Source organism: Antennarius striatus, chromosome 9 (assembly GCF_040054535.1).
Source record: "Antennarius striatus isolate MH-2024 chromosome 9, ASM4005453v1, whole genome shotgun sequence".
In the NCBI taxonomy this organism is placed as follows: Eukaryota; Metazoa; Chordata; class Actinopteri; order Lophiiformes; family Antennariidae; genus Antennarius; species Antennarius striatus.
The window spans coordinates 24,322,955-24,344,962 of NC_090784.1; the positions used below are offsets into that span (position 1 = coordinate 24,322,955).

The 22,008-nt window shown below is 50.9% G+C and overlaps 2 protein-coding genes across 4 annotated transcripts; both read left to right on the forward strand.

Annotated features, from left to right (window-relative positions):
• The first annotated feature begins 45 nt into the window (after positions 1–45).
• pogzb (pogo transposable element derived with ZNF domain b) lies at positions 46–18,347 on the forward strand. Of its 3 annotated transcripts, none has more exons than XM_068324606.1 (21): positions 46–437; positions 1,630–1,748; positions 1,845–1,922; positions 2,012–2,211; positions 2,599–2,683; positions 2,769–2,936; positions 3,016–3,129; positions 3,232–3,424; positions 3,526–3,680; positions 4,793–4,893; positions 4,971–5,117; positions 5,206–5,340; positions 5,415–5,614; positions 5,867–6,016; positions 6,100–6,159; positions 7,473–7,585; positions 8,239–9,831; positions 10,662–10,698; positions 10,787–14,905; positions 18,019–18,072; positions 18,263–18,347. In XM_068324606.1, exons 2-19 carry the CDS (start codon positions 1,634–1,636, stop codon positions 12,699–12,701), a joined length of 5,559 nt encoding a protein of 1,852 aa, XP_068180707.1. In that variant the 5' UTR covers positions 46–437; positions 1,630–1,633; the 3' UTR covers positions 12,702–14,905; positions 18,019–18,072; positions 18,263–18,347. The 3 variants fall into 3 exon arrangements, with proteins under 3 accessions (XP_068180707.1, XP_068180709.1, XP_068180708.1); XM_068324608.1 differs by lacking the exon at positions 46–437 and adding an exon at positions 663–803; XM_068324607.1 differs by lacking the exon at positions 46–437 and adding an exon at positions 702–842.
• selenbp1 (selenium binding protein 1) lies at positions 17,909–21,760 on the forward strand. Its single transcript, XM_068323722.1, has 12 exons — positions 17,909–17,930; positions 18,019–18,072; positions 18,263–18,375; positions 18,553–18,738; positions 19,438–19,558; positions 19,703–19,885; positions 20,100–20,281; positions 20,378–20,456; positions 20,531–20,652; positions 20,730–20,822; positions 20,913–21,031; positions 21,598–21,760. Exons 1-12 carry the CDS (start codon positions 17,909–17,911, stop codon positions 21,758–21,760), a joined length of 1,437 nt encoding a protein of 478 aa, XP_068179823.1.
• Positions 21,761–22,008: the final 248 nt, after the last annotated feature.

Here is a 22,008-nt window from a genome sequence, read left to right on the forward strand (position 1 = left end):
GTTTATCATGTTAATATTAATAAACACGTGATCAAACAAAAATCACTCCTTTGTCCTGAGAGCGTTGTCCTGACGTCACCGTTTAGCTCCGCCTCCAAATGCCAACAGAAACAAAATGGCGTCCTGACAGTGTTGTTGTTTAGGCGCGCGCGTCTCCCGTTGATTTGTTGACGTGTTTATCCTCCCGGGGCGGTCGGTCCGGTTCACCGGAGCCGTTCGGTCCGAACCCCGCGGCTGGACGCGCCGCATCTCCCGCTGGAACGTCCCCACCGACCAATGAGGGACGCCCATCCCGGCAGGAAGTGACGTCATTCGTGGCTGGCCTATGTGTGGCGCTTACAACAATAGGAGGAGGAAGGCCCGCCCCCCGCGCGTCTGAAGAAGAACCGAGCCGTCCCGTCCGGACCCGCCGAGCCCCGGTGCACGTCCAGCGGCAGGTGAGCCCCGTCCGCCCGGTCCGCCGGTGAGGCTCGTGCCGAGGAAGGTTCCGCTCGTGCGGGCAGGAGCGCTCGGTGTGAGGCTCCTACCGGCGGGGCGGGGCAGGACGCTCCGCAGCCGAGCGGACCCGTCCAGCGGTTCCGGGGGGGTTCCCGGGGGGGGTGCGGGTGGACTCCGGTGGGTTTGGAGCCGCCGGACCTGAACGGTCCTCCTGGGGGGCAAGGAGCGCTGCTGATGCGGGGGAAAAGCTCCAACACGCCTGAGAGGAGGCGCAGCGCCCCCTGCGGCCGCAGCGTGACATCACACACCGGGCGAACCACCCACCGCGCGCGTCCGTAGCTCCAGCAACCGACACGCGACCGGAAGTACGGACCAGCAGACATTTAATGATAAACAACACACCGGTGTGTGACGTCACGTTAGCAGCGGCTAACCCGAAACACCTGCAGACGGCAATGCTGTTGTTATTACTATTATATTTATTATTAATATTATTAATGTGTTATATTTTATTGTAATAATATTAAAGTAGTGTATTATGATAAATTTTATTATTTTAGCGTGTTATTATTGTTGTTATCATTTTATATTATTATTAGTTTATTATTCATTCATTTTCTATACCTGCGTCTTCTATGTTGCCATTATTATTGTTATATTTATTTTATTATTGTTGTTATTATTAATGTATTTTATCATATTAATATTAAATTAGCTTATTTTATTATATTTTACAATTTTAGTGTGTTATTATTATTGGTATCAGTTTATTATTCATACCTGCTTCTTCCGTGCCGCCATTATTATTGTTATTATTATATTATTATTATTATTTTGTAGTCATTCACAACAATAACATTTTGTTTGTTTGTGTGTGTGTGTGTGTGTGTGTGTGTGTGTGTGTGTGTGTGTGTGTGTGTGTGTGTGTGTGTGTGTGTGTAACGTGTGTAGTGTGTGTGTGTGTGTGTGTGTGTAGCGTGTGTAGTGTGTGTGTGTGTGTGTGTGTGTGTGTGTGTGTGTGTAACGTGTGTAGTGTGTGTGTGTGTGTGTGTGTGTAGCGTGTGTAGTGTGTGTGTGTGTGTGTGTGTGTGTGTGTGTGTGTAGCGTGTGTTAACACATTGACTCAGTGGCTGAACGGTTTGATGGAGATTTACATGTCGTCATGGTGATGACGTTTTCCTGTTTCCATAGCGACATGGAGACGGAGCTGTTTATGGAGTGTGAGGAGGAGGAGCTAGAGCCGTGGCAGCAGGTGGACGATGGCGTGGAGGAAGACGAGATGGACTTCATGGATGAGTACTGTGAACCAGGTGAGCACACACACACACACACACACACACACACACACACACACACACACACACACACACACACACCTGTGACATGACCCCGCTCTGTTTCTCCAGTGGAGGATTCTCTGTCTCCTCTTCCGGCCTCTGAGACTCCGCCCCCCCGGAGTACTCCCACCAAACCGGCCCCCACAGGTGGGTGCGCTTGTTTCGAACCCCTTAAGAGCCCCCGGGCTCTCAATGGGTTCGGGGCCCCTAATGTTTGTTTTGACTTTGGCCCCCAGTTGTCTCCTCCTCCTCCATGATGTTGCCCCGCCCTCCTCTGGTCGCCTCCTCTTCCTCCCAGCTGGCCCCGCCCTCTGCAGCCCCGCCCCGGGTGGCTCAGGCGTCGCCCCTCATCCTGACGCAGACGCCGGGCGGAGCCTTTCTCCTCCCAGCGGCCCCCGGGACAGGCAGCGCCCCGCCCATCCTCCTCACCACACAGGTAGGGAAACCAAGTGCGCCTTGCGCCGCTGTCTCACCGCCGTCCTGGTTCACCGCCCCCTCAGTCCGTTGGGGGGCGTGGTTCAGGGATCGTCCAGCAGGGGGCAGCAACCAACCAGAGCCTTCAGAGGAGGAAGCCCAGCAGCAATATGTGACATCCAATCGCTTCTGGCCATAAGCCACGCCCCTTTTTCCCAAATATGGTGTCTGTTGTTCCAACTCATGGTCATGTGAGCTTTGGTTAGTTAAGTAGTTAGTTAGTTAGTTAGTTAGTGGTAATGAACCGATGCTGCATCTGCTCCCAGTCTGTGATGTCACAGTGATGTCACAGTGATGTCATAGTGATGTCACAGTGATGTCAGTGCCCCTCCTCCCCCTGTGTCTGCAGGGCTTCCCGGTGATGAACCCGGTCCCCCCCCTGGTGCTGAACCTCCAGCCGGGTCACACGGTCCAACCCGTCACCCTGATCCAGTGTAGGACGCTTTGACTCCTCCCACTCATCAGCTGACCCCTCTGACCTCTGACCCCACCTGACTGCTGCTGTTTCCTGTCCCGCAGCCCCGTCGCTGGGTCACCTGGTGCGCCCCAGTGTGGGCGTGTCCCCCGTCCTCCCCCAGGGCCAGGTGGTACCCGCCTCTTCAGGAGGCCCCGCCCAGCCCAGCTCCACCTACACTGCCATGCGGCTGCCCGCCTCCGTGACCATCCGCACCGGCACGCCGGGACCGGGTCAGTCCCCCTCCAGCCCCGGGTCAGGATGGCCCCCCCAACTTGAACCGCTCTGACAGGTGACCCTTTTTTTTTCCAGTTAACCTCCAGATGACGCAGGTGGGCGGGGCTAAGTCCATGAAACTAGCCGCCACCCCCGCACTGCCCTCGGGGTCAGCCAATGGCGTCACCAGAATCCCCCCCCTCAGCAGCGGTGAGCTCAGACCCCGCCTACCGGATCAGAACCGGCCCCCGTCTGCCCCCCTGTGGTGGGGGGTGTTAACGCCCCCCTCTGTTTCTGTGTCACATGGTCCAGCAACGTCGGTGGTCACAAGCGCCGGTGTGACCGCTCCCCCCCCTGACCCCCCCAGGGTGGTCATGAGCGTGGACGAGTTCTACTACGGGACGTTTGAGGGGGACCTGAGTCTGAGGAAGCCCCAACCGCTGGGGCTGAGGACCGCCTCCTTCTCCTGCCAGATCTGCTCCCACCTGAACGAGAACAACCTGAGGTGGGGGGGCCACACCTAAACGCACCTGAACGCACCTGAACAGATCTAAACTTACCTGTGTGTGTGTGTGTGTGTGTGTGTGTGTGTGTGTGTGTGTGTAGGTTGATGCAGCACACACTCCAGCACTCGGAGCTGACTGGAGGGGGGGGTAAAGGTGACGACAGGAGGGGCTGCAGGTTCTGCTACCGACAGTTCTCGTCCCCGTCTCAGCTGCAGACCCACCAGGACCAGGTCCACGGCCCGGTTCTGTCCTCCTGTAAGAACCAGGAAGCGCACCGGGTCACACCCACCGGGTCACACCCACCGGGTCACACCCACCGGGTCACACCCACCGGGTCACACCCACCGGGTCACACCCACCGGGTCACACCCACCGGGTCACACCCACCGGGTCACACCCACCGGGTCACACCCACCGGGTCACACCCACACACCACCTGGACCAGGTTCACTTTGATCCGGACTGAGGCCCCGCCCACACGATGACGGATTTTTAAAAAAACGCAACTTTTTAAAAACGCGTTGAAAACGATTCCCGTCCACACGACAGCGTCTTCGAGAAAACCTCCGTCCACACGTGAACGCAGCAGTGCGTTTTGAAGACTGCTGTAAGCGTGTCAAACCATGTGGTGGCAGCATTGAGTCAAGTTTTATCCAATAGGAATCCTCTGTGATTTGTTGTCACAACACACGGGCCCATAAATATGACGTCACAGCAGTTGTCATCGCAGGAAAGACGTCAGCGTTTTTAAAAAGTCCCGGGGACACGCCGTCACCACGACAACGCAGACCCAGGGTTTTAAAAAAATCCACCTCGGCCAGCGTTTTTAAAAAGTTGTGTTTTCGTTCCGGATATCTACGTTGTCGTGGGGACGGAAGGCGTAAACACAACAGAAAAGTTGCGTTTTAAAAAATCCGTTATCGTGTGGGCGGGGCCTGAGACTGTTGGACGTGTCCCAGACCGGATCAACCTGGAACCGTTAGTGGAACCACAGACCTGGATTTACCTGTCCCACTCCCTGTCTGTCTCTCTCCCTGTCTGTCCCTCTCCCTGTCTGTCCCTCTCCCTGTCTGTCTCTCTCCCTGTCTGTCTCTCTCCCTGTCTGTCTCTCTCCCTGTCTGTCTCTCTCCCTGTCTGTCCCTCTCCCTGTCTGTCCCTCTCCCTGTCTGTCTCTCTCCCTGTCTGTCTCTCTCCCTGTCTGTCTCTCTCCCTGTCTGTCTCTCTCCCTGTCTGTCCCTCTCCCTGTCTGTCCCTCTCCCTGTCTGTCCCTCTCCCTGTCTGTCTCTCTCCCTGTCTGTCTCTCTCCCTGTCTGTCTCTCTCCCTGTCTGTCTCTCTCCCTGTCTGTCTGTCTGCCTGTCTGTCTCAGGTATGTGTCGTATCTGTGAGTGGGCCTTTGAGAACGAGCCGACCTTCTTGAACCACATGAAGTCCAATCACAAACCAGGAGAGATGCCGTACGTCTGCCAGGTAGGCCTGACCCCTGACCCCTTAGCCTGGCCCCGCCCGCTCTCTGACCTTTTCGTGTTGACTCCGACCACCCTCAGGTGTGCTCCTATCGCTCGTCCTTCTACTCGGACGTGGTCCAGCACTTCGCCAGCTTCCACAGAGACTCCCACTTCCTGCTGTGCGTCTTCTGCCTGAAGGTGATCAGGAACCCGGCCACCTACCAGCAGCACCTGCTGCGGCACCAGGTACCCGCCCCTCCCTGTGGCCCCACCCACCCCCGGCGGTGATTGCGGTTGGACGCTGTGATTGGCTGATGGTCTCTTCCTGTCCCAGATCAACCAGGCCTTCCACTGCAACAGGTGTCGCCTCCAGTTCGTCTTCCTCAAAGACAAGATGCAGCACAAGCTGGAGAACCATCGCAGCTTTCGCCGCCCCGTCCAGCTGGAAGGACTGCCCCCGGGGTCAAAGGTCAGAGGGCGCCCAGGCCGTCAGGAAGCCAACCCCACAGCTCCTTCACCATTGGCTCGTTGTTGTGCCTCCAGGTGACCATCAGGACCTACGGAAAGACCAGACCAACATCGGCAGGAAGCCGTGCGCCGCAAACCTCCTCCTCCTACCTCATTCAGCCAATCAACATCAAGACGGAGCAGCACTGGGCTCCGATCTCCCGGGACGCCTCGCTCGCAAGATCGCCTCGATCGCAAACCAGGAAGCCGGCGGGTCAAAGAGCCAACGCCCACAGGTCAGAGGAAGGGTCGCGATGTGTTCAGGGTCGTGACATGTTCAGGGTCGCGACGTGTTCAGGGTCACGACGTGTTCAGGGTCACGACGTGTTCAGGGTCACGACGTGTTCAGGGTCACGACGTGTTCAGGGTCACGACGTGTTCAGGTCCGCGACGTGTTCAGGGTCGTGATGTGAGCGTCTCTGATGCCCCCATTGAAAGGTGCACTGTTCCTGACTCTTTCCCGGTGCTTCCTGCTTCCTGTCTTGCAGGACGTCGTCTGAGGACCACGCCCAGCTGGTGTGTCTGGAGTGTGGAACCGACGCCTCCAGCGCCGCCGCCCACTACCCGTCCCACGTCCGCTGCCTGCTGTGTCCCTACAGCAGCTGCTGCTCCAGGGCCTACGCCGCCCACATGATCCAGTAAGGAGCCACGCCCCACTGGCCACGCCCCGCTGGCCACGCCCTGACACCTGTTTGTTTAATTGGTGTCCCTTGTGTTTCAGCCAACATGTTCCACAGTCCAAAGAAAACATCGCTCCTCTGCACAGAAGGCCCCCGCCCTGGTGAGACCCCCATTACAGTAGTTACCCTGTTACAGTAGTTACTGTTACATTAGTTACTGTTACAGTAGTTACTGTTACAGTAGTTACCCTGTTACATTAGTTACTGTTACAGTATTTACTCTGTTACATTAGTTATTGTTACAGTAGTTAATCTGTTACAGCAGTTACTCTGTTACAGTAGTTACTGTTACATTAGTTACTGTTACAGTAGCTACTGTTACATTAGTTACTGTTACAGTAGTTACTCCGTTACATTAGTTACTGTTACATTAGTTACTGTTACATTAGTTACTGTTACATTAGTTACTGTTACAGTATTTACTCTGTTACATTAGTTACTGCTACAGTAGTTACTCTGTTACATTAGTTACTGTTACAGTAGTTACCCTGTTACAGTAGCTACTGTTACATTAGTTACTGTTACAGTAGTTACTCCGTTACATTAGTTACTGTTACAGTAGTTACCCTGTTATAGTAGTTACACTGTTACAGTAGTTACTGTTACAGTAGTTAGTCTGTTACAGTAGTTACTCTTACATTAGTTACTGTTACAGTAGTTACTGTTACAGTAGTTAGTCTGTTACAGTAGTTACTCTTACATTAGTTACTGTTACAGTAGTTACTCCGTTACAGTAGTTACTCTTACATTAGTTACTGTTACAGTAGTTGCCCTGTTACAGTAGTTACCCTGTTACAGTAGTTACCCTGTTACAGTAGTTACACTGTTACAGTAGTTACTGTTACAGCAGTTACTCTGTTACATTAGTTACTGTTACAGTAGTTACTCCGTTACATTAGTTACTGTTACAGTAGTTACCCTGTTACAGTAGCTACTGTTACATTAGTTACTGTTACAGTAGTTACTCCGTTACATTAGTTACTGTTACAGTAGTTACCCTGTTATAGTAGTTACACTGTTACAGTAGTTACTGTTACAGTAGTTAGTCTGTTACAGTAGTTACTCTTACATTAGTTACTGTTACAGTAGTTACTGTTACAGTAGTTAGTCTGTTACAGTAGTTACTCTTACATTAGTTACTGTTACAGTAGTTACTCCGTTACAGTAGTTACTCTTACATTAGTTACTGTTACAGTAGTTGCCCTGTTACAGTAGTTACCCTGTTACAGTAGTTACCCTGTTACAGTAGTTACACTGTTACAGTAGTTACTGTTACAGTAGTTAGTCTGTTACATTAGTTACTGTTACATTAGTTACTCTGTTACATTAGAGTACACCTGACGGACTTTGACCACAGAGCTGCTGTTGCTTATTGCTCGTGTTTTTTGTTGTTTACTTCCTGGTTCCTCCTTAGTGTGTTCCTGTTGCGGTGTTTGGGCTGTGACTTCTCACCTCAGACCGCCGATCACATGGCGGAACACCTGCTGAAGAACCCTGAGCACCACAGCGCCACCTGTCACCCCAGGAGTAGGTCTTGATCCCCACACGAACCAGGGTTCACCTGGAACCCCTGTCAACAGCATCAGATAGGAAGCCAACAGCAATATCAGACAGGAAGCTAAATGCAGCGACAGACAGGAAGCTAACGTTCGATTGACTCGCTAACAGGGTGACACGTCTTCTATCGTCTCCATCTCAATAAAGATCTCCGGCGGTTGTTGGAACCTCTGAAAGTCAAGGTCAGAGGCGGAGCTACGATACACTATCTGTCCTGGTGTTTGCGTTCCTTATCGTCTGCTCCGGTTATGTCGCCGTCAGTGATTGTTGCTAGCATGAGCACACAAAAACAGGGCGGAGCCAGAGGAAACCAGTGGAGATAGCTGGTTTCCTCCGAATGGAACCATCTAGTGTCCGGTCCAACCTGCACTGAGGACTTTGGGCTGAAACTATCTCAACTAACGGGCAGCATCTATCAGATATTCATCAGGTCGGTCTGATTAGTGATTATTGGTTTGGTTCCACTGATTGAAACTTTAGTAGAACCTGGCATCTGAGGAAATACGCAACAAACGTTCTCTCAAAGCTAAACTGAAGCTCTTCTTCGGTCCAGGTGTTTGAGTCAGTCTTGAAATAAGGATTAAATAAACGTCTTCTCATTTAAATGTGTTCCTTCTTTCTAGTTTACACGGATCCTGACATCCAGTTCCACCACCAGGAGGAGCTGCCCCTCTTCGAGAACAAGGAACCGGTCCAAACCCAGGACTTTCCCGATCCGTCCTGGAGGTCAGCAGGAAGTTGGAAGCATCAGTCAGGAAGCGACAGTGGAACATCCTCCATCACATCCTTCACAGAGACCAGTGGACCTCATCACCAACTATCCAAGAACGGCGATGCGTTGGACTTCTTCAACCTGCTGTTTCCTGCAACCCTGATGCGGCTCATCGCCAAGGAGACCAATGCCCACGCCAAGACCCGCCGGTTCCTGGGCGCCAGCGTCCCAGACTGGTCTCCAGTCACCACCCAGGAGATCAAGGCTTTCATTGGTCTGGTCATTTTGATGGGGACGCAGAACCTGCAAGACCCGTCCCACTACTGGTCTTTGAGTAACTATGACAACAGCTATGCATTCTACCGTACCATGACCTTCAAACGCTTCAAGCAGATCGCCGCCAACATCCGAATGGGTAGCTCCACCACAGATGAGTATCGTGGCACAACCAAGTCCGGCGACGCGCTACATATATTTCGGCCAATGCTTGAGATCCTGGGTGAAGCCATGTGGAACGCCTACCGGCCCAACCGCAGCCTCACCATCGACAGGGCGTTGCTGCCCAGTCTGGACGAGGAGCGGCGCCTCGCAAAGGCAAGCCCAAAGACACAACCTCGGGTATGGCTGCTCTGCGACTCCAAATCAGGCTACTGCCACCGCTTGTTCATCCAGGCTGGGGAGAAGGTGGGGCAGGAGATGGGATTCGCCGTGGTTCCAGAGCTGGTGAAGGGTCTAGAGGACAAACACCACCATCTGTACCTGGCTAACTCGCTCACATCCGTCCCACTGATGCAGAAGCTTCTGGATCAGGGCATCTACTCCTCCAGCTCCTTCCCACCACCTAACCCCATCCTCCCCAAAAAGTTGTGGGAGGAGGGCAGTCTCGAGAAACCTGGGGACTTCGTCCAAAGACAGTTTGGCCCTCTGTTGGCCACCCGTTGGAAGGACATGAAGGAGATGGGCTGTCTGTCGACAAACGCAGCTCCTGGTGAACCGGACACTGTCTGGAGGAGGTCTCAGACCACAGTTGGCAAACTGGAACCAGTTAACCGCCCAATGGCTTTCCGCCTACTGCAGGAGAACATGCGAGGGGTTGACATCTGCAAGCAGCTGCTGGCGTGCAATCCCCTGGGGGGAGTCCCCCTGGACCGGCACTGGCGCAGCCTCTTCTGGTTTCTGGTCAACGTCAGCATCGTCAATGCCTTTATAGTGCTGCGCGAAAGCCGCAAAGACAACCCGCCCACCTGGGTGCGAGATGGTCTTTTTTCTCAGGTCAATTTCCGGAAGCGCCTGGGCAACCAACTTGCCAAATGTGCTCAGAAATACTTTGAGAACATGGAGATTGCCAACTCTCGTGCGATGAGGGGGGAGGCAGAAGGTCGGGAGAAACAAGGGCACAGGATGGGGAAGATTGCCAGCGTTTCCAGGAGGTGCAAGAACTGCAATTTCAAGTATGCCCGCCAAGGAAGTGCTCACGGCTGTGCCGTCTGTCAAGGCAACCTGGGTAAGCAGCCCAGTTGCTTCTGGGAGTTTCATGGCCGACCGGCATTCACCAAAGGCCAGTTTACTGTCTTTCAGGGCAGAGGATGTGTTCACTTCTGCAGTGAGGTTGTTGGCCAGATAGTTTTAAAGTTCAAACACTGAAAGTACCTGTTTGTGTTTGCTGGTCATCTGGTCAACCCCCTCTAACCCTAACCCCCCTAATCTGAACCTCTGACCCCCTACCCCTTAACCCCTAATGACCTTAACCCCAGCTAACCTTAACCCTAACCTCTACCCAAACCCCCTGACCCTTGACTTAAACCCCCATAACCCTTAACCCTAACCCTAACCGTAACCCTTAACCCCTACGCTAACCCCTAACCTAACCCTAGACCCCCTAACCTTAACTCTAACCCTTAACCCTAACCCCTGAGCCCCCAACCATTACCACCGTCACCTTAACTTTTGGTCATATCTTCAGTATGTTAGCTCAGTGCTAGCACAAGACAACAGGTTAGCATTCTGCTCCCAGACCATGTTAAGTATCAGTAAACGCCCACAGATATGACATCATCATTAGGGTCTTTTGTATGTTCTTTCCTGAGAACATACAGATGTTGATAGTCTCCTCTAAACCTGTAAATGCTGATTGGTACTCAAGGCCTTTCCGGCCCCTGCTGGGTTCGTGGTTCACCCCCAGGGTTTAGTTCAGCTCAAAAAAATGGAACCCAGCCTTTGTTTAGTTCTGGATCTCCAGTGTTTCATTGTTAGCGTCCTCTCTAGTTTTGTTAAGCCCCACCTTGAACACAAGATGAGGAAATGCCATCATTAAAAATGTTTGTCTTTTAACAGCATCAACGAAGGCGGGATTCCTGAAGAACCAAATCAGGTAACGGTTTCACACGTGAAGATGGATCACAAGTCGTCTCCACCCTTTGATTTCATTGGTAACCGTTGATTCCAATCTCTGTCTGCAGTGGAGAAGTCGAGGTAAACAAGATCGAGGACGGTGTGGACGGGGCGATGGCCCCTGTGGAAGACATGGACTTCTCTGACGACGAGGGTTTGGACGATCTGAACGAGACCGATGACGACAATGAAGAGGAAAAAACTGGAGTATCTCCAAACAACCACGTCCAAACGGCGACGGTCTCATCGTCCTCCAGAGATCGGGAGGACGTCCTCACGGCTCGTCAGCTGAGGATCATCCTGATGGCTCTGGGCGAGGGACTCCATCAAGCTTCAAGGGCGTTTTCAACCGACGAGCATCTCATCCGGTCTTGGCAGAAGGATGCCAGGAGGCATTTGAAGCGAAGGCGACGGGAGAAGAAAGCTGATGGCGAGGACCACATGGTGGCCTGGGTGCTGTCCACGCGTGAGCAGCAGCTTCAGATCACTGAGAGCAACCTTTTCAACAAGGCCTCCGCCTTGAAGAAGAAGGGCGTGTTCGCCGACTCTTTCCGCATCTCCTACGAGTGGGCGGTGGACCTCATGTTGCACCATCGGCTTGGGGTACGAAGCGTCGGCAGAGAAGCCACGCTGGCTCGTAGACTACCACGATCTCTCGAGGACAAGATCCAGTCCTTCCGGGAATTCACCCAGAAGGTCATTCAGAACAAGGAGCTACCAGGAAACGCTGTGGCCGCCATGGATGAACTCTGTCTCTTTGTGGACTTGGGGTCACTTCAAGACAAGTTTCGTTATTCCGAAGCCCTGGAACTCACAGGTTCTTTGTCTCTGGTCACCGTGTACCTGACCCTGCTATCTGAAGGCACCATGTTACCGTCCCTGCTGCTGGTGAGTAAAAAGCTACCGGATAAAGTCCTCCCAGAGTTCATCCTGCTGCAGGATGGCCGCGAAAGTCTTTTAGTGGAAGAGGCCTTGGACCTCTGGAACAAATGGGTTTGGCTCCCCCATGTCTCCAGACTACCTCAGCCTAGAAAGTCAATGTTGATCTTGGATAGACACCGGGAACACTTGGAAGAGCCATTTGTGGCGTCCATCAGTGGGTCCAGTACTCTACCAGCAGTGATTCCAGGAGGCGGCTCCTTCCGTCTTCAGCCGATGGAGGTTTGTATGAAGCCAGTTCTTCAGCGCTTCCTGATGTCACGATGGTCCAAGTTCACCAAGGGCCACCCAAAGGAGTTGGAGGAGACATCGCCTGATCAGTTGCAAACCAACGTGGCCCAGCTTCTGGTGGACTGGGTGGTGGAGGCCCTGACCCTGGTAAACAAAGTGCCACACCTTTGGAAGAAGTCGTTTCAACTCACCGGTCTTTTGCCGGGGCAGCAAGAAGAGCTCCAGAAACCAGAGGACGTCCAGGTGGAGCTCCTCAAGACCCTGACCCAGACCCTGCTGGGTTCTGAGGCTATGGAGGATGGTTCTCCTGAGCTGCTGGAGCTGGAAGATGAAGAGGATGCGGAGGAGAAAGAAGTCAGAGTGGAGGTAAAGACGGAAGAGTTAGGGAAGGAGACGGGAAGCAAGGAGACGGAGGGTAAGGTAGAGGAAGCAAAGGAAGAAAGTTTGAATGATGCCCAAATCAAATCGGGGAAAGAAAGGGATGATTGGGAAAGAGACGTCAAGGAGACGGAGGAGGACAGGAAAGACGAGGGAGGGAAAGAAACAGAAGAAGTGAGATTAGAAGAACACAGAAAGATGGAACAGGAAGAAAGAGAGGAGGAAGGAAAGGAAGCAAAGGAGGACAGGGAAGAGGAAGTTAAGAAGCTGGAGGAAGACAGCGAGGAGGAAGGAAAGGAGACGGAGGAGGACGCGAAAGAGATGAGCAAGGAGAGACGAGAAACCCGCATCGTGATCGGGGAAGACGTCGGTGACGAGTGGAAGATCGACGGTGTGGAGGGCAGCCGGGAGGACGACAGGACGGACAACAGCTGACCCGGTTCTTACCGCCGGGGGTTCGTCCCAAAGGGGACCGACCCATCGTAGGGTGTCCCGTCCCCCCTGGACACAGATGGGGGGCATGTTAGAAACAGACCCCCTTGGTGAGGAGTCCAATTTCCCTTGGACCCAGATCATGTGGACACGCGTTTGTATTCTGTACATTCTGACTCTGGACTGAGTCAGCGGTTCTGGACAATCCGTCCAGGACATAGACTGACCCCCCAGTGGTGGACGACTGTAGGTACTGTCCTATCTGTAGTTAAAGGTTTTCATTCAGTGGACTCTGGAGGACTCTAGTGGACTCCAGTGAACTCTAGTGGACTCCGGTGGACTCTAGTAGACAGTAACGACGTCCAGATGAATCCATGACTCCCCAAACAACCTGAGCCTGAACCCTTCAGACCATCATTCAGTCTCTAGATATGTTGGAACTGCGTCTTCAGAGGACGACCCGTTTGTCAACGGCTAACTGTGTGCTCAGGCTAGCAGATCACGAGCTAAAGAATCATGAGCTAATCCTTTGATGCTGTCGTGACATTCTGTTGTTAGCTTTAGACATGCTAACTTTAGCCTTTGACGTGCTAAAGTTAGCCTCAGGCCATCAGACGTTCGTCTCATCGTTAGCTGTTTTTAATGTCTGACCCAAACCCATCAGAACTTTAGGAGCCACGTTCCAGCCGGGACCGGACCAGCAGCAGAACAGACCCGGTACCAGACTGGTACCGCACCCACGGCTAATATCTGAGTAGCAAATGTAATTATGATGTCACAGCCAATCGGTGCATCACTAGTGTGTGACCAGTGTGTGTGTTTCACTAGTGTCTGTGTGTCCCGTCGGTTTGTGACTTTTTGTCGGCCGTTTGTTCCATCACTTTGTGCTTCCTACAGATAGCGATGCTAAGCTACCTGCTGCAGGCCACACAGTGCTAACAGAACGGTCATGTGACCAGGCGGTGCTGATGGAATGTTGTTGATAAACACTGGCCGTTCCCAGGATGTGTTGTAAACAAGTCTGTTTATTCATGTGTACACAAACAGCAGAGAAATAAACAAACGACGGCTGAACACAACATTTAGGAATCATGAGAAACGTTTTTCTACCGTTTGTCGGGGGGGGGCAGTGGGCGTGGCTTCCTGATTTTCTATATGATCACAAAACTTTATTTTTACTGAGTTGATAATTACTTTAAATAAACAAGTAAATATGTACAAACAGATTCTGTCCGTTTGTCCCGTCGCCCCACGGCTCAAACAAGCTGCCCCCCAGAACCAGAACCTAAAGAAATCTTTTTTTTCATGTATTACACACACACACACACTGACACACACACATCAAGTGCTTCAAGACCTCCAGGGTTGAGGAAATGGCCAAGTTGGAACACAAATGACTGTTGAGCGGAAGGGGGGGGGGTTGTAGAGGGGAGGAGGAAGTAGGGCGGGGGGGTTAGGACTGGTTGAACCACATCGTGACTTGACAGGTTTTTTTACGAACGACAAACAAAAGTCGGCCGTAACTTTTACTGCGATGAAACCCAACACCTGAGGAGCTGATTGGCTGCTGGTGACGTCACACCTGTGTTTAAAGTGATCACGCCACACACATACACCTGGCCTGGCTGGTTCCGACCCCCCCGGCCTGGTGACCTTGGGGTCCGTGTTGACGATGGCCTGCGTTCAGGTCTGGTGCTGATAAAACGACCTGGACAACCCTCAGCACCGATTGGCTCCCATGTTACAGGAGGTGAAATGATCCGCCCACCTGACAGGGGTCATATGACCGGTGTGGGGGTGTGGTCTTCATTTCCTTGCTCCTGGATTATTGCATCGACTGTCCAGAACTTAAAAACCAGAACCAATCAGAGCTCGTTTATCCAATCAAAGAGTTCTTCTGTGACTGGTGCTGCTGCCCCCGGTGGTTCCTAGTGGTACTGAACATGTTGAACTGGTTCCAGGTTCAACATGAAGAACTCTGGAAACCAGAACTCAACAGCAGCTTCAGAAACGTCTTCACATGACATAATGTTTATGTAAACTGCTCACGATGTGTGACCGGTTGCCTGAGGACATGCGACGCTGATTGGTTAGCAGTGGTAGAAGCTCCGCCCCTTGCCCAACTGTGGACTCTTACATAAACCAGATGATTTCCCACAGTTCAGTTCCCAGAGAGCTGCAGGACCAGACCAGGAGATCAGACATGGGTGAGTTCAGGTCTTCATCCCTCCGTCTTCCTCTCCTCTGCTGCTCCGCTTCGGTTTCCTGTTTTTATAAACTCAGAAGGGAAGAAGAGAAAATTCAGGGGGGGTTACATTTACACAAACCGTCAGTGAACTTTGAAAGACTCATGTCTGTCTGTGTCTGTCTGTGTCTGTCTGTCTGTGTCTGTCTGTCTGTGTCTGTCTGTGTCTGTCTGTCTGTGTCTGTCTGTGTCTGTCTGTGTCTGTCTGTGTCTGTCTGTCTGTGTCTGTCTGTGTCTGTCTGTCTGTCTGTGTCTGTCTGTCTGTCTGTCTGTGTCTGTCTGTCTGTGTCTGTCTGTGTCTGTCTGTCTGTCTGTCTGTGTCTGTCTGTCTGTGTCTGTCTGTGTCTGTCTGTCTGTGTCTGTGTCTGTCTGTGTCTGTCTGTGTCTGTCTGTCTGTGTCTGTCTGTGTCTGTCTGTGTCTGTCTGTGTCTGTCTGTCTGTGTCTGTCTGTGTCTGTCTGTCTGTGTCTGTCTGTGTCTGTCTGTCTGTGTCTGTCTGTGTCTGTCTGTCTGTGTCTGTCTGTGTCTGTCTGTCTGTCTGTGTCTGTCTGTCTGTCTGTCTGTCTGTGTCTGTCTGTCTGTGTCTGTCTGTGTCTGTCTGTCTGTCTGTCTGTGTCTGTCTGTGTCTGTCTGTCTGTGTCTGTCTGTCTGTGTCTGTCTGTGTCTGTCTGTGTCTGTCTGTCTGTGTCTGTCTGTGTCTGTCTGTCTGTGTCTGTGTCTGTCTGTGTCTGTCTGTCTGTGTCTGTCTGTCTGTTTGTGTCTGTCTGTGTGTCTGTGTCTGTCTGTGTCTGTTTGTGTCTGTCTGTGTGTGTCTGTGTCTGTCTGTCTGTTTGTGTCTGTCTGTGTCTGTTTGTGTCTGTCTGTCTGTGTGTGTCTGTGTCTGTCTGTCTGTTTGTGTCTGTCTGTGTCTGTTTGTGTCTGTCTGTCTGTGTCTGTCTGTGTCTGTCTGTGTCTGTCTGTGTCTGTCTGTGTCTGTGTCTGTCTGTCTGTGTCTGTCTGTGTCTGTCTGTGTCTGTCTGTGTCTGTCTCTGTCTGTGTCTGCCTGTGTCTGTCTGTGTCTGTCTGTGTCTGTCTGTGTGTCTGTGTCTGTCTGTGTCTGTCTGTCTGTGTCTGTCTGTCTGTGTCTGTCTGTGTCTGTCTGTGTCTGTCTCTGTCTGTGTCTGCCTGTGTCTGTCTGTGTCTGTTTGTGTCTGTCTGTCTGTTTGTGTCTGTCTGTGTCTGTCTGTCTGTGTCTGTCTGTCTGTGTCTGTCTGTGTCTGTCTGTGTCTGTCTGTGTGTCTGTGTCTGTCTGTCTGTGTCTGTTTGTGTCTGTCTGTCTGTGTCTGTCTGTGTCTGTCTGTCTGTGTCTGTCTGTGTGTGTCTGTGTCTGTCTGTGTCTGTCTGTCTGTGTCTGTCTGTCTGTCTGTGTCTGTCTGTGTCTGTCTGTCTGTGTCTGTCTGTGTCTGTCTGTGTCTGTCTGTCTGTGTCTGTCTGTGTCTGTCTGTGTATGTCTGTGTATGTCTGTGTCTGTCTGTGTCTGTGTCTGTTTCTGTCTGTGTCTGTCTGTCTGTCTATCTGTCTATGTGTCTGTCTGTCTGTGTCTCAAAGATTTTATGTCTGTGGTTGAAAATATAGAAATTTAAACTTAGAACAAAGAAGAACCGTTTGATGGCTGAACACATCAGTCTAGTACTAGTGCTAACAACGAGTTGTAGTAGTACTAGTGCTAACAGCGAGTTGTAGTAGTACTAGTGCTAACAGGGAGTTGTAGTAGTACTAGTGCTAACAGCGAGTTGTAGTAGTACTAGTGCTAACAGAGAGTTGTAGTAGTACTAGTGCTAACAGTGAGTTGTAGTAGTACTAGTGCTAACAGCGAGTTGTAGTAGTACTAGTGCTAACAGCGAGTTGTAGTAGTACTAGTGCTAACAGTGAGTTGTAGTAGTACTAGTGCTAACAGCGAGTTGTAGTAGTACTAGTGCTAACAGCGAGTTGTAGTAGTACTAGTGCTAACAGCGAGTTGTAGTAGTACTAGTGCTAACAGTGAGTTGTAGTAGTACTAGTGCTAACAGTGAGTTGTAGTAGTACTAGTGCTAACAGCGAGTTGTAGTAGTACTAGTGCTAACAGCGAGTTGTAGTAGTACTAGTGCTAACAGTGAGTGGTAGTAGTACTAGTGCTAACAGTGAGTTGTAGTAGTACTAGTGCTAACAGTGAGTTGTAGTAGTACTAGTGCTAACAGTGAGTTGTAGTAGTACTAGTGCTAACAGCGAGTTGTAGTAGTACTAGTGCTAACAGCGAGTTGTAGTAGTACTAGTGCTAACAGTGAGTTGTAGTAGTACTAGTGCTAACAGTGAGTTGTAGTAGTACTAGTGCTAACAGTGAGTTGTAGTAGTACTAGTGCTAACAGCGAGTTGTAGTAGTACTAGTGCTAACAGCGAGTGGTAGTAGTACTAGTGCTAACTGTGAGTGGTAGTAGTACTAGTGCTAACAGCGAGTGGTACTAGTGCTAAGAGCGAGTAGTGCTAAGAGCGAGTTGGTAGTAGTACTTGTGCCAACAGTGAGTTGGTAGTAGTACTTGTGCTAAGAGTGAGTTGGTAGTAGCACTAGTGCGAACTTGTCTTCTCTGAAAGGCGACACAAGTCATGATGATGATGATGATGATGATCACAAGATTGGAACTTGACTAAAGAACTTCAACACCTGCTGCATTGATCTGTTGAATCTATTTTTGATTGGTGGCTGATGACTGATCATTACCGATGATCGGAAGCTGAACCAATAATGCTGTTGGTGGTTATACAACCAGCTGCTGAGTCTCTGGCTGAACTTTGTTCCTGAAACCAGAGACTCGTAACTGGACAACGACTAACAAACATTAACCTCAAGCAACTCTTACCTAGTCCGCAGAGTCAAAGATCAATGGGTGTCGCCGAGTTGCCACTTTGTCTCCACATATCCTGGGTTTCTGGATGAAGGGGGAAACTCCCACATGGAACCGGATCTGGGGCAGGGTGCTGGAGAATCAACCAGCTGTGATGACTGACTATGACCCCCGTGTTTGGGTCGTTTCCTGACCTTTCCTGTGTTGTGTTTTCTCAGCCAGCTGTTCAGGATGTGGACCAGGATACCGCAGCCCCCTAGAGGCCATGAAGGGTGAGATTTGTTTAGAGTTTCATCACCAGCTGGATCTTTCATAAGTTTCACTTTCCAAGACCATCCTCTGACATCTCTGCAGTTCACACAGCTTACAATTGGTTGGTCCGTTTTAGCATATAGACTGGAACCGTGGCTAACAGTTAGCATTACTCTGTTCTATCTCAGAAAGGTTTTGTTCTTGTTGAAGGTCCTCGAGAGGAGATCGTCTACCTGCCCTGTATCTACCGCAACACTGATATCTTGAAGCCAGACTACCTTGCCACCGTCGATGTCGACCCAAAATCCCCCACCTACAGCCAGGTAGGATGAGTCAACCAAGCACCTGTGGGGTCCTGAAGACAATGTCCTTCATCTGTTCCTAAAACAGATTTCTAGTTTTGGTCTCTCTTCCTTCTGGACTAGCTTCCTGTCTCCAACCTGTATGATCTCAAACCTCTAAGCATATGACCCATTGTCACGTTGACCTCAACCTTACAGGTCATCCACCGGCTACCGATGCCAAACCTCAAGGATGAACTGCATCATTCAGGATGGAACGCCTGCAGCAGCTGCTTTGGAGATGCATCGAAGAAAAGAAACCGTCTGATTCTACCAGCACTCATTTCCTCCAGAATCTACGTGGTTGATGTTGGGACGAACCCCCGAGCTCCAAACATCCACAAGGTAGAACAGTGCACCACAAATGGGACAGTCCAAAGACCAAAGTCATTACAATCCAGGCCTGGTTTCCATACAGTGTCTGATGTAATCCTACACTGACCTAGAATCATAAAGCACTGAATATTATAGTCACTAAACCAAGGTTAGCAATGACCAAAAACAACCTACAATATGAAATATAACTATCTATGAGCCATCAAATCAGGGAGCATGTTTGGGTCCCCAGAACCTTGAAATACTTTCTTGACTGTGACTCAAAACACCTCTTGGTTCTGGTTTCTGTCAGTATAACTATATCCTCATGGACCTGTTGCACCTGAATCATGGCCACACCTGTCCACACCCAACGCAGTTCAGATTTCAAGCAAAAACCCAACAGAAACAACCAACCACTAATTGTTTGAGCGTATTGCCTTCTGCTACATGGCATACTGGCTAACGAGCTGGACACAAGCAGGAACAACAGGTCTGAAACCAACAGGTTCAATTTGCCGATAGAAACCAAAGGCTGGCAGCTGTCACCATGGTCCACCAGATGCTTGCATCAAACTCAAGGTCTTATGTTGCAATTTGTTCAGGATGAACCTAAACCCTCACCTAGTGTCAGCTGGGATGGGGTCTAGTCCCCCTTTGGCTCCAACAAGTTATTTGCTAATGGAGAAGGTAGAATGGTTACAATGGGGTCCTTCCTTGTGTCCTCAGATGGTGGAGCCTGTTGATCTGTTCATGAAGTGTGGCCTGGCAAACCCTCACACCACACACTGTCTGGGCAGTGGTCAGATCATGATCAGTTCTATGGGAGACCCATCTGGAAACGGGAAAGGTGAGACAAGAAGCAGTCCTGACCACAAATCCACAGACACACCAGGAAACACCCGAGTCAAGAGGTGTGATCCTCTTTGTTGATTGTTGTCATAGTGACCTCTGGAGGACAGTTTCAGTGGTACACCTAATGTCATCCTCTCAGGTGGTTTCATATTGCTGGATGGTGAGACATTTGACGTTGTTGGTAACTGGGAACATCCGGGTGAGGAGGCGCCCTTTGGATATGACTTCTGGTACCAACCCCGGCACAATGTCATGATCAGCACTGAATGGGGGGCACCCAAAGCCCTGATTGATGGTTTTAATCCAGCCCATGTCAAAGACGGTGAGTCAGGAGGATTGGGTTCTAAATTCCTACCACTGTAAATCCAGCCAGTGCCACTTAATCTAGATTCTGTTGCAAGTTAGTACCATGTGGTCCAGGTTCCGGCAGGACTTCAGAAAGAGATCAAGGAAGTAATCTGTAATGTAACACCTGGACAGACCAGTGAAAAGTTCTCACTAGCATCAAATGTCCCACTGGTTCTTTGTTCTGCTAGGTCTCTATGGCAACTCCATCCATGTCTGGGATTGGACTACCCACAGGAAGCTGCAGACACTCAATCTTGGGGAGGAAGGTGCAATTCCCTTGGAGGTCCGATTCCTCCATGACCCCAATGCTACTGAAGGCTATGTGGGATGTGCTCTGGGTGGAACGGTCTTCAGATTCTACAAAACATCTGTAGGTATCACAGGGTTCTGTCAGACTATCATGTTACTGATGTGAACCTGATCCCCTTTAAGAAAGTCTTAACCAATCATATGGGTGCCTTTTCAGAACGATGCCTGGGCAGCAGAGAAGGTGATCAGTGTTCCCAGTAAGAAGGTAGAGGGGTGGGCCCTGCCTGAGATGCCCGGTGAGTCTAACTGGTTACCTGTCTGTCTGAAGGGTTCCTTGTCTTACTGACTGACTGACTGTCTGTCTGTGCAGGTCTCATCACAGACATCCTGATCTCATTGGATGACCGTTTTCTGTACTTCAGTAATTGGCTGCACGGTGACATCAGACAGTATGACATCACCGACAGGAGGAGCCCCAAACTGGTGGGCCAGGTATGAACGAAGTTATGACGAAGTGTCAAGAAGAACACAGGAAGCAGTGAGACAGCTGAGGCGTCCGTCTCTTCCAGGTATTTCTTGGAGGAAGTATCACCACCGACGGTCCAGTCAGAGTCCTGGAAGACCCTGAGAACCAGCCGCAGCCCCGCCCACGTGTCATTCAGGTGCCACAGATAGGGGGCAGTGTGACAGGAAGCAGTGCCTCAGGAAGCCGTGTGATTGGTCTGATTGGTTTGTATCTGTCTGCGTCTCAGGGGAAGCGTATCCCTGGCAGTCCTCAGATGTTACAGCTGAGTTTAGATGGGCGGAGACTTTATGTGACCACGTCCCTCTACAGCGGCTGGGACAAACAGTTCTACCCCGACATGATCAGGTGAGTCCTCACCTCCTGGCATCCTACAGTACTACTGACACCAGTCTGTGGACTCACCCAGACCTCCATCCAGTTTGGTGGTTCCATCTTGTGTTTTTTCTATTTTCCTGGGCCTATCTGCGTCTGGATCTTGAGGGTAGGGGTCTCTGTAGAGAACCAAAAACATCATCTGTATCTGCCTGGGAACCACGGCCTCAGACCTGGAGGTGCTGGTTCTAATCCTGGTCTCAGGGACAGTTTGAGGTCACCTGTGATGGAACTACTGGACCACGTCGTCCACAAGAAGCGACCCTGAATCTATTAAACCCGGACATGTTTAGAGCTTTTTATCATGATGTCATTGTTGTTATAATATTAAGTTTAGGGCTGGAGGCCTCGGACCCGGTCCTCACAGCGAGGGGGCTCGGCTCACTGGACCTGAGGTCCATGTCTGAGGTTCCTGATTTCACACATTGATAGACGATGGAAGAACAAGAAGAAACCTTTCAAACGAGAACCTGTCCAGGTGTAACCCCACCCCCAGAATAATGACTCCTCCCCTCTCCTGTCCTGTCCTGTCTGTACAGAGAGGGTTCAGTGATGATGCAGATCGACGTGGACACCGTTAGCGGAGGTCTGTCCCTGAATGAACACTTCTTGGTGGACTTTGGTCAAGAACCTGAGGGTCCAGCTCTGGCCCATGAGCTCAGATATCCTGGGGGGGACTGCACGTCTGACATCTGGTTGTAACCACTCTGGAAGCTCTTCCACGGACTGAAAGGGTTTGAACATCGACTCTGACAGGCAGACCAGAGAGAGGCCGTCCTCCAGGTTCTCTGCTGTGATTGGTGGATTTAATATCAGGAGCTAATCTGCATAACACCTAATAGCATAACCAATCACCTCACAATCAATCACCTAAAGCCCAATCATCTAAGAATCACCTTACAATCACTCCACAATAACCTCAAGACCAAACAGTCACCACCTAAATCAAT